This window comes from Xyrauchen texanus, chromosome 26 (assembly GCF_025860055.1).
Source record: "Xyrauchen texanus isolate HMW12.3.18 chromosome 26, RBS_HiC_50CHRs, whole genome shotgun sequence".
NCBI classification, from domain to species: Eukaryota; Metazoa; Chordata; class Actinopteri; order Cypriniformes; family Catostomidae; genus Xyrauchen; species Xyrauchen texanus.
In genome coordinates, this window is record NC_068301.1 from 33,296,449 (window position 1) to 33,309,208 (window position 12,760).

Below are 12,760 nucleotides of genomic sequence, written 5' to 3' on the forward strand. Positions count from 1 at the left end.
TTCCGGCTCAGCCCTCTTTTCGTGACAACGGTGCGATAGAGCGAGTGCAATACCGCCCCCACTGCCCCGATTCTCCGGCCAACCTCCTGCTCCATTGTCCCCTCATTCGTAAACAAGACCCCGAGGTACTTGAACTCCTTTACTTGGGGCAATACCTCCTTCCCTACCTGGAGTATGCACTCCATCGGTTTCCTGCTGAGAACCATGGCCTCACATTTAGAGGTGCTAATCCTCATCCCAGCCGCTTCACACTCGACTGCCAAGCGATCCAGTGAGAGCTGAAGGTCACGGACCGATGATGACATGAAGACAACATCATCTGCAAAAAGCAGCGATGAGATCCCCAGCCCACCGAACCGCACACCTTCCCCACCCCGACTACGCCTCGATATCCTGTCCATGAATATCACAAACAGGACTGGTGACAAAGCGCAGCCTTGGCGGAGACCAACCCCCACATGGAATGAACTCGACTTCGTGCCGAGGATCCGGACACAGCTCTCGCTTTGGACGTACAGGGATTGGATCGCCCTAAGAAGCCAAATCCTTCTATGCAAAAAATGAATTGGAAAAATACTTCCGGAATCCAGACGGGTGGAAGCGTGGCTGGGCACTGTTGTGCTTTATTTAGCCTAGATCAGACGTGCATTTTGTGGCGCATGGGCCGGATCCGGCCCTCAACATGGTTTAATCTGGCCCTTGGCTCATTTATCCTAAAAATGTTTTCGTTTTTTTTTTCATATTTTTTCATTAATCTTGCACTGGGACGTAACGTGCCTCCACAGGCGTTTAACATGTTCAGGGTTGCCAGATAAGAGATGCAAATTGGAAATATTTCACATAATATTATACATATTTTGTGCTATCTGGCAACCATGCATAGGAGCGCACTCTTTCTAGCTCTCGCTTAATCCTTTGAACAAACAAATAAATGGTCTCTAGTGCGATATTATTCAGAAAGTTGAGTATACAACTATTTCTGGCCTTAAAAGATACGAGAACCAAATCAATGCAGAACATTGAATCTCAAAAGGAGTACAAAGTGGGCCCCTATGCACCCTAACTCTAATGATCTGGACCCTTTACCATTTGCCTACCCCTGGCCTAGATGTACAACCTTAATGTTTTTGAAAATCTGCAGCAGTAGGGGGAAGTCACAATGTACCAAAAACACAGCGCTTATGACTAGAGATGCTGAAAACTAGTGAGATGCGTATTGAGATACGGTCTAAAGACAGGTAGGGTGTGACTGATAATGTCATAATAGAGTAAAAATACATGGTCATCCAGGTATATACCATGCATATGGAAAACTTGTATGCTGTATAAAATGCACACATACTAATGGTCCTTTGCTTAAAGAACAGCATGACACAAACTCAGGTTGTAAATTTAGATTTATTGTATGCTCTTAAAGAGCTTTGGCACACCATTTCTTTCTTTTTTGTTTTATTTTCATGTTTAATAAATCTGATTAAATATCTCTCTTTTTCATCACTCTACATCAAAATCCAATTTTTGTTGCTTTATAAACTCGACTGTACATTTAACAAAATAAAATACAAAAGGCAATCATGGTGCACTTCCATATGTTCAGTCAGTCATTATATTAGTCCAGCCATTATTCATTCATATTGACCTGCTCTATAATGACCATGCAAATGGTCACCGCTCATGTTTGGGCATGATGTCTTCTCTCTCCACCACCGCCACTCCATTCCCATTGTACAGACGCTTCTTCAGGATGATGTCTACGAAGAATTCTGCCACTATAGGGCAGTGCTCGGATGCCACGCCACCCCACGACCAGTTATCAGGAATCCAGGGATTAGTTAATCCCTCCCGCACCACTGAGCAATGACCTGACGGGGGCAGCACGAACACAAATACTGTGTTTAGAAGCTTTAACCTAAGTTCAATTTAAACTACTAACCTGTCATGTCGAAAAAGCTGTATATTAAAGGAAAAGTCATGCCATTATTTACTCACACTTTTGTATGTTTTTCACACATGTTGTGATCAAATGTCAAACCTGGCATGATATAGCTAACGGCAAAGCTGGAGAGCTATAAAGGAAGGGAATATTTTTAGTGAATAACAACTTAAATTTAAGACTGTTCCTCGCATAAAGCTATTGTATGGCTTTAGAAGACATGGAATATAGTGCATGAGTCATTAGTTCTACTTTAATTATACATTTATGGTGTTTTTGTTGTCCTTTCTAACAGCATACAGGTTTGGAACAGCATGCGGGTGAGTAAATAATGACAGAATTGTAATTCTTGAGTGAACTATTCTCTTAAGTCCCACACAAACCCACCCGTGTAGATCTTTTTGAGGGAGCGGCTGGCCCAGATGTTGTCCAGACTGCGGGAACCTTGTGGGGTTCGGGTGCTGATGTTTGTAAAGACAGATGGTGAGAGGAGGGCAGTCAGTTTTTCTTTCTTGAGGCACTCCATCTCAGGGCTGTCAGGAGCCATGCCAAAGTGCCCGAGCACCAGCAACTCTCTCTCACCTACATGAACACCACCAACAGAGAACCAAGAGCTGATCTCATTAAATGCATCTAAAAAATGATGATTGCACACACTCAAAATGAAAGTTGAGGAGACAACACATGTCCCTAAAATCAAGAAGAGAAACAGAAGGGTGAATCTCACGAAACCTGTCAAGAACATGTCCAGGTGGCATTTAACGATTTTAAATCAAAAGAAAGAAATAAGAAATTATATTTTGCTTAAAGTAAACAGTATTTTAGGACCAATATATTTGTTTGTTTTTTTGCAATTTGACATTTTCATGACAAGCAAATTTTCCTCCCAATTGTAATTACCTTGCAAAAATGTTCTACAGCAGTACTTCCAGGGATAGTTCACCCAAAAATGGAAATTCTCTCATCATTTACTCACCCTTATGCCATCTCAAATGTGTTTATCTGTCTTTCTTCTGCTGAACACAAACTAAGATGTTTGAAGAATATTTCAGCTCTGTAGGTCCATACAGTGCAAGTGAATGGTGATCAAAACTTTGAAGCTCCAAGAAGCACATAAAGGCAGCATAAAAGTAATCCATAAGACTCCAGTGGTTTAATCCATGTCTTCAGAAGTGATATGATAGGTGTGAGTGAAAAACAGATCAATATTTAAATCCTTTTTAACTATAAATCTACTTTCAACCCATCCTCAAGAGACACATTCAAGAGAGTTCTTCTGTTTTTTGCAGATTCACATTCTTCGTGCATATCGCCACCCACTGGAATGTTGTGTAAACATGATTTATTATTCTTTTCCTTTACTTTATCCCTCCCTTCTTTTCTTTCTCCTCCCTCACAAGTAGGTGGCAATATGCAAGAAGAAAGACCTTCTTCTTGTGGATGTGTGTAGGAAGGGCTTGTGAAAGTGTAGATTTATGGATGAATGTACGAATGATACATTTATATTAGGAGTGTAACGGTTTATTGTGGCACGATGCATCCCAGTTCAAAAATTTGATGATGCACATTGTGGAGATTGGACAGTTTAAAGAATTATTCATTTTTTAGCAGCTGTTCTATCCAGTACACATATAATGTCCAACGCCTACGTAACTCGGGCATACAAATAGAATCGCTTCATTAGCACAAGGGGCTCTAAAATACGATTGCATACTAGAAGCCACAGGTGTTGCACGATGAGTTCGGCTGAAAGTGAAACCAGGAGCGGGAGAGGGAGATGCACCTTTTCAGCGCAAGGGATAGAAGTGCAAGATGGATCTGCTTTGACAGCGCCATATTAATCTTCTATATATAATGCTGAATATTATGTATAATAATGCTATAGGGGAATATAATCATATTGTCAAATGTCATGTCTAGTTTGATTTCATCAGTAAATGATTATTATTTAACTGGATAAATATGCACTTCCATTAAGTAGTCTTTTTTGAAAGAATATTTAGATATTATCTTAGAAAAATACAATTTATAATATTTGAAATGCATGTAATCAGTGACAGTGTGTAAGAAGCACATGTATCGAACATAATTCCATATTTTCAGTTTGCTAATATTTCCATTTGGTTTCACCATTGCACTGTTCTGGGCTGTTTATGGCCCCAGTACATCTCTATTGGATCATTTAACACTTAAGAACAGTACTTTTAGCTACATTTTTAAGGAAACAAACTGTTTTGCATATATCTTTCAATCGTAACTTTTCTTGATTCAGGCATAGTTTAAAGAATTGTGAAACGAACTGATCCGTGGGAAGAGTGAACCGTTACACCCCTAATTTATCCAGCACTTTTCTGACACTACAATCAAAGCACTATACACAGGGGAACAAGGGATTTCTGTCAACCACAAGTAAAATAGTAAAAAGGACTTACATTTTTATCTGTTTCTCACCCACACCTATCACATCACTTCTGAAGACATGGATTAAACCACAAATGGATTACTTATATAATGCCATTATATGCTTTTTGGAGCTTCAAAGTTCTGGCACAATTCACTTGCATTGTGTGGACCTGCAGAGCTGAAATATTCCTCTAAAAATCTTCATTTGTGTTCAACAGAAGACAGAAAAGCATTCACATCTGGGATGGCATGAGAGTGAGTAAATGATGAGAGAATTTTCATTTTAGGGTGAATATTCATTTCAGTAAAAATACAGATTGAAGCTAAAAATGATCAATTTACAGTCATTTTTACTGTAAAACATTGAAAAATGTGTATATTGCAGCAATGAATAAATGAAAATCACAGTTGAAAATAATAAGAATGAAATATCGCAAACATAAAACGTCTGGATGCATTAAGGTAAAGATAGTTTGGGTGGAAAATATACTAAATGTATTTAATTGTCATGGAAATAATGTCGCATAGGCTTTGTATTCCTCAGGGAAAATATATGTTTAAAATATGTTTTTATTATATATATATATATATATATATATATATATGTATATGTATTATATTATATATATATATATATATATATATATATATCTGTATTTTCCGAAATGTGATCTGGACATTTCAGTTTTAAACATAAACGTATTTTGTTGCAGTGTATAATGGAATGAAGATTTCCTCTCACCTTTCTGTTCACTTCAGTCCATCTTTAACTCACTAAACAAAATCTCTTATTAATAAAGCTGTATATTGCCAATTTTCTTCACGATATGAAACACACAGTGACATGTATTATGATTCATTAAGTCGTGAGTCATCATGTTATAATCTAGCTGCAGCAAGTGCACTCGCGGGATGAGCGTCCCCGTGACTGTGCATCAGCCGAATACAGTTTAAATCTCTCCAAAAGATCGGGACACTTTGCGCAACTCATAGAAGAGGCGCTGACTGCAGAAAGAATTGGCAGTTTTTGAGTTTGTAGTTATTTACATGACCAGCTTCCTTATTATTTTAACTTTAATAAAGCTATAACGCATTAAAGATGTTTCCTTTAAAGATGCTCAGGCTCCACTTATTCCACAACAAGAGTGCTCCTGTATAACTCTTATTTTGTATTTTTGCATTATAATTCTCTCATACTTTGCGATCTACATCACCTGAAGCGGTTTGGAAAGTTTTGAGTGCATCTGAACCCGGCGTCAGGCGCAAACTGCATCATTACAGTTTAATGTGATCACATGTTATGTTAAATTAGACCAAACGACTATTTGACAATGAAAACGTTTGTCTACAATTCTTTATTGTTGACGTTGTTGATAACATTGAATAATCGTTTCAGCCCTACTGCACTTGTGTTCAGAATATCAGCTAATGTACAGCACAAACACATCACCATAAAGAGAACGTTTCACCCTGATAGCACCAAGGTACTTGCCGAGACTGACACTGAACAGATAAGATGCTTCTCCGTAACCTGTAAGATAAACTTCTGCAATAATGCACAAAGTATGATGTTGGAACAGACCTTTGAGAGTCTCCTGGATACCAGTGCTCAGTCTGTGGGCTTTGAGCTCATTAGACAAGCTGTTTGTCCCTTTTTGTTCTCCAGGTGACGGTGCTGCTGTCAGGTGCAAATTCACCAGTGTGAGCTCTGATGATCCAATCTAGTTATAAAAACCCATGGGCGAGATTTAGTCATCTTTCCATGCAAAATATTGAATATGAACATAGATACACTATTTTCTGTTTTATTAGCAGTTTTGATGGCTTAATTATATTTACAGTATGACAGTGTATGTGTAAACTGCATTGGACAGGTTGAATAAAAGAATTGGAGGTTTATCATACCATTAAAATGTATACTGTAAATTGAGCTTGTTAGCTATTCATTCTAGTCATACTCACATAAAAACGGCCCAGGTATGGCTGAGGATGGGGATGTTTACCGTTACCATTTGTAACAGAATTTTTCAAGACGGTGGCATCCTTCATATCAATTCCTGAAGAGCTGTCCCACATGAAGCCGGAGTACTCCTGCAGAATTATAGTCAAATTACAATAATGCCCAGAATAACATATTCCTAACCCAATAAATCAAACCTTCTGTGTTTACACAAAATGCACCAACAGACTGACATTTTATGTTATTCATTATTATATTATAATTACTTTTGTTCTATCATTACTTACTGAAAATGTTACCCTCCTTTGCAACTCAGAAATTACATTTGTTCTTGTGTGTATTCAAACTTGCCAGGCCAACACACATTGTGCCAGCTTTGACAAACATCATTGGTGTCATGTGACTGAAAAATGCATTTCAATCCTCTGAATGGAGTGCAACAGTCGGTTCCAGAAGTATAAATCCCATTCAGTTTGTCTTTAGGCAAATAGATTTTAAATAATAACTTATAAACATTTAAAGACACACCTACCGGTTGTTAATCGGTGATATATGCTTCTGCTGAAGCCATCAGTCTGTTATATCAATGTTTAATAGAAGAATTCCTGATGAAGATCTACACTACCCATAATCCTAAGAGAACCACCAATCAGAGAATCGCAGCAAAGTGCAGCGAATAAGTTCTGTGGCGATTATATACTTATAATCAATAACTAAGTCATTCGTTTGATATTTTTCAATTAAATTAGATAATTTCATCATTATATCATTCCCTCATGAAAGACGTCAAGTACACCATTTTTGTACCTCCATGTTTTGTCAGATTTTCAAATATTTTCTAGCTTCAAATCGGTTCGCAATATTGTATTTCACCTCTGAGCTGGTTGTTTTGGTTCATGGCTTGAAAAAAATTTAATGAAGGATTTTATAAAATTGCTATATTAAACAGAATGGGAAGAATACTGCCAGTACCAAGATGGCTGAAAAAGTGGCCGGGCACTGTTGAACCTTGAGTGAATTTTCAGCAAATAATTACCTACATTTCAGTCTGTTCTCACATAAAGTATTGTATGGCTTCAGAAATGTTATGGACCACCTTTATTTGACTTTTATGGTTCTTTTCAGTCATTTTTGGAGTTTGAGAGTGTCTGTCCCCTGTTACATTCATTGTATGGAAAAGCACAACCAGAACATTTAGCTAAATATCTCCTTTTGTGTTGTACAGAATAATGAAAATCATACAGGTTTTGAACACAATACTTTTTGGTAAATAATGACAGTTTTCATTTTGGGTGACCTATCCTTTTAATTATTTGGATTGACTGCTGATAATACCCATCATAAAAGTGGCAGCCAGATATCATAGGATAAGTGTTTCACAAAGGTGCACTAAGTCCATATTTGCATAGATAGAGAGTGCATTAACTGTGGACTGTTTGTGTGTACTACGTGTTTAGCTTAAGGCCACTGGATTTTCATGTTTAGTGTGAGTGAGAGTTTCACATGTTGCATGAAGAGCCTTTGTGCCTGAAGATACCCCATTTAGATGTGCAATGAAAGCACAGATAAGAGAGGCTAGAGGGGAAAGTACACACTGATAATCTGTTTCAAATCCCTTATCTATTGAAATTGACATCATCATGTGTGATTAAAATAGCATTTGTTTTCCAAATATATGATGAATGTGTTTACTGAGGTGTCAATGGGGATGCAGTCTACAGTACAAGCCTAAATAAATGAATACAGTAAATATAGTGATGAGTAAGGCTGACAGTAAATGCACACAATACTACATACTAAACAATAACACATATTGATACACAACATAAGCACATGGGCACATATGGATGAAATGTTCAGGTCACATTCCACCCTAAAATAAAAAAGATAAAAAATAAGAAATTATAATCTGAAGAAAGGAAATATAGAATATTTGTGGAGCATTTTTGCATTGTGACATAACATTATTTTCATGACAATGTTTTTCTGAGAGTCAACAGTACAATAAATACAACTAATGCATAAAAGTGTAAATACTGAATACATTAAATAAATATTTATACATAATACATTAAATAATATTATTCAGGTTGTATGTTACATTAAGGATGATTAATATATTTTTTTACATTATGGTAGTAAGAATTAGAGGGGGAAAATGTTGCTTAATTTTCCTGAAAATAATAACACAAAAAATCTTAAAATACCAATAGAATTTTCTTAATCCAAAATACAATTTCTTATTTATTTCGGCTTGCAATGAGACATGGCCGTGTTCTTGGCAGGGTTTCGTGAGATTCTCAGGAAAAACATGCATACTTTTTCATTCATAGCTTGACTACAGGAAAATATCATAATTAATCATGACATCAGTTCCACATGAAACAACCCTTAAATGATGCACCAGCGGGTCCACAGGGGGGCGCTATATCACAAAATAAATTTATGTTTAAGACGTTAAAGTCACCGGATACATGGGTTTAGGAATCTGAACTTTTAATAGAATATAATTCATTTTGCATTTATATTACATAACAAAATACGGTCTGAAATCATTCATGTCGCTAATTAGCACCACCTAGAGGTTCATGTGAATATAAAAGTCTTTCACATAGCACCTAAATGGACAAGTATTAAATCAAATAAAAGCTCTCATTCTCAAGAATGTTATTATATATTATATTTTGTTACACTGATAGCATTTGAAAGATTTTCAAAAGAATCAAAGTGAAATATGATTTCTGTAAGACATCATATACAAACGTCTTTTTTATGCGCCGATCAATGCAGCTGTAAGCACAAAGTAGCAAAAAAACGTTATATCGGCACTTACTTTAGGCATTTTTCTACAAGATGAGGCAGTTTTTTACTTGTGAGCTTGCTTGGCTGAATAATCCAATTTTATATCTTCGATGTCCAAAACAAAATATGCAGTCCAGCAGAAAAAGCATGCTAAACAAATCATTGGAAAAATATGTTATTGACAATGTTTTATACAACCATAAATTAGAGAATCTCAGATTTCTAATTATACCTAGATTGAGCTTCTAGTCCACTCAGAGGCCGAGATATTCAATGAAATAATGGAAGTAAGTGGTGCGTGAACTGAAAATTAGACTGAATGTCTATGGACGAGCACATCTGTGAGGGCTAAATTGCATTAACGTGCCACCTACATTTCAGATCTGTATATTGTGACAGAATGTGATAGAGGAAACATATTTTTTTCTACTGCTTGCTGCTGTTTAGTGGAATAAAATAAGACATTTTAAAGGGAGATAATGTGAAAAAGAACCAGAATTACACATTTTTGTAATTTTTTTCTGTTCATCATAAGATTGTAAACATATAAAATGTTTTGTATGAATAATTTGTTTTGTTTTTATTTGGGGTGTTCTGAAAACAATCAGAATATGTGTGAATGGCAGCCAAAAATAATGCACCTTTTTCTAGTTTAAGGGGTCAATTAATTAACATCAACATATTTTTACCTCTTGGTTTAGCTCATTAATTCTTTGTCAGTTAACATATTTTGTTCACATAATTTCAAAATAATGGAATAAAGTTGTTTTTAAAGGTGATTTTATATTTCCCTAACATGATTCATTTAATACATTTTACATAATATTTTTGTGTCACATTACTGATTTATGCTGTAAGGTTATGCTGGTTAGCTAATTTTTAGCTAGAAATGGCATACTTAATGCCAAGTAGTAATTGTTCCTTAAGTAAAGCAACAATACAGCACCCGTCCTCAACCAAATCAAAAGCATCAACCTTAACCACAATCATAACCTAGCATAACAGAATCAACAACATTAAAAACTTTTAAGTCTCCCCTTTCCTTCATCTTGTTAAAAATGCATCAAATAACACTTAAAAATAAAAATCTCTCCGCATCTAGTCCTCTGCAATGCATTTTGGGATCAACAAATCCCCTTGCCCATGTTATTGAATAAACACCAATCAGCCACAACATTAAAACCACCTGCCTAATATTGTGGAGGTCCCCCTTGTGCCACCAAAACATCACTAACCCACATCTCAGAATAGCATTCTGAGATGATTTTCTTCTCACCACAATTGTACAGAGTGGTTATCTGAGTTCCCGTAGACTTTGTCAATTCTAACCAGTCTGCCCATTCTTGACCTCTCTCATCAACAAGGCGTTTCTGTCTACAGAACTGCCACTCACTGGATGTTTTTTGTTTCTGATTAAATTCTAGAGACTATTGTGTGTGAAAATCCCAGGAGATCAGCAGTTACAGAAATACTCAAACCAGCATGTCTGGCACCATGCATCCCATCGGTGTACTTGATTGGTTCACATTCACCCTACATAATGTAATGTAGTAGAGTGCACATTTTAGAGAATTATGAATGCATAAGAGCATGACTACTCTGTGTGTGTGTGTGTGTGTGTGTGTGTGTGTGTGTGTGTTACTAGAGCTAAAATATAAAATATAAATCAAACTCACATTACTGGACAGTCCGGTTGGTTTCTCTGAAACAGCACATTTCCACAAGCCTCTGGCACTCTTCCATTTGCGTACACTGGAGAGGGTGGGCTGATTCAGCTCTACACAGAACTGACACAAACACAAAGTACAGCTGATCAGCAGTGAATACGTGGCACCTTTGTTTTTTCACATAATGCAACATTTCTTCCATTTTGCACATAATGCTAAATGTTTTCCTGAACTCTTTGAAATTAAAGCATCTTTTGCTATACACCTATGTATTTATTTCATTTGCAGTGGACCAAATACTGAATCATGTTACAAACAGATAATAATAAACAATAAATTGTGTGAAAACAATAAATAATAATAAACTCTTATTTAGCACTAAATTTACACAATTTCACACAAAACTTTTACTTTGTAAAAAAGTAATCAAAAAAATACATTGTATTTTAAATGGCAGATAGCAGTTTCTTCTGATTTCTGTTTAGTCATCAAATTTTAGTAATTTATTTGCACATGAATTTGTTAATATATTAGAAAGAAGGAAATAAGAGTACACACAGTAGTCAAGGCCGGATTTACCACTGGGCCGATTGGGGGCCTGGGGGCCTCCAAGACCCCACTAACTGTGTGGCCTCATCCTTTTTTTTATTATTATTGAAAATTAAATTAAAATAAAATTAATTAATGAGTGTGTGTTTGTGTGTTAACAATAATTTATTTGCACTCAAAAAAGTATCATGATCAGTTTTTTGGCTGTGTCGGCTGTGTCTGATGATGACAATGAGTCAGGTTACCGCGGAAACTGTTGATAGCGGCAAGACCGGCAGTAGAAGATAGTGTGGGAAAAAAAGAGAATTGAGGACATCGAAAAAACAAACAACATGGATAAAAAACGGTGGAGCGGTGGACAAAACGGAACGCTAAAAGGGAGAAGGATAGCAGAGAGGATTTAATTAGGAGAAATATTCCAGCCAGCTCTATTTTTTCAAAAGTTGGCTCGAAGCAAATAAAGAGTCTGGCGGCGCCTGTGGTGATGCTAGCGAAGAGGAGTTTAGCACAACATCCAGCCTTGCTATTTCAGATGAACCTGAGCATCAGCACCAGCAAGACAAGACAGAGAACCACAGCCCGGCTGGAGTGACAGACACCTGTTCAAGTGCCCCCCACCACCACAGTCTCCGACTCCGCTTGAGACCGAAACCCAAGATTTTGTGCCCAGGGGCCTCTGCTTTCGAAATCCGTGCCTGACAGTAGTCCAGCAACCATGTATGGCATGTCCAGGTTAGTAATTGCATTTACTCCAAAAATACAGAATCAAACCAACTGTACATACAGTGCATACTGAATAAGACATTTACTTATAGCACACGTGATGCGTTTTTACCTTCAAGTTGCACCAGAGTCTATTTAGCAGAGATGGGCCACTTCTATTAAAATTAATGGGAGAAATTAGAACACCCAACTGCAGTCAACGGATGTAGAAAGGAATTCCCGCCTTACAAGTAAACGTGCCAATAACCTTTAGGATACAGAACTCGCCTGTCAATCATCTCGAAAACGTGCATGTGCATTAGCTATAAAGGCTAGGATTTAAAAGGTAAAAAAAGAACCATTTATGATACCAGTGTTGTCAGAGTTTACTGTTGATTTGAAATATGTTCTTTGATCGTAATCTTGACCAACCTTTTTGGAGATTTCGTTCTTTCCTATTTAAGTAGATAGGAGCTGCTCTGTCGTGACTGGAAATAGCCTTCCGCGAGCGTTCCAAACACGGCCGACAGTGAACTGACTTGCTAGAAAGACTTCGGTTGCACTCACACGCTCATGCGGATCCAGTGAGCAGCAGCAATCTCCTGAAAGTTTAAACAGCCTGGATCGCCTGCTTTGATTGTTATCACTGACCATCATGATTCTGGCTGATGGAATACGCACTTCATAGGAAGATATTAGATGAGCGCTTGACGGTAAGAAAACATTGGTTTTTCGTGAATCGGA

General features: G+C 37.0%; 1 protein-coding gene across 1 annotated transcript in view; it reads right to left on the reverse strand.

The window, feature by feature from the left end:
- Positions 1 to 1,385: 1,385 nt before the first annotated feature.
- Positions 1,386 to 12,760, reverse strand: part of LOC127619530 (endonuclease/exonuclease/phosphatase family domain-containing protein 1-like) — a 43,439-nt gene continuing 32,064 nt past the window's right edge. Inside the window, exons 3-7 of the mRNA XM_052092373.1 lie at positions 10,775 to 10,885; positions 6,299 to 6,427; positions 5,919 to 6,057; positions 2,321 to 2,515; positions 1,386 to 1,862 (exon numbers count right to left, since the gene is read on the reverse strand). Coding sequence (XP_051948333.1) covers positions 1,666 to 1,862; positions 2,321 to 2,515; positions 5,919 to 6,057; positions 6,299 to 6,427; positions 10,775 to 10,885 — 771 coding nt within the window. The 3' untranslated portion in view covers positions 1,386 to 1,665. The remainder of the gene's footprint in view (positions 1,863 to 2,320; positions 2,516 to 5,918; positions 6,058 to 6,298; positions 6,428 to 10,774; positions 10,886 to 12,760) is intronic.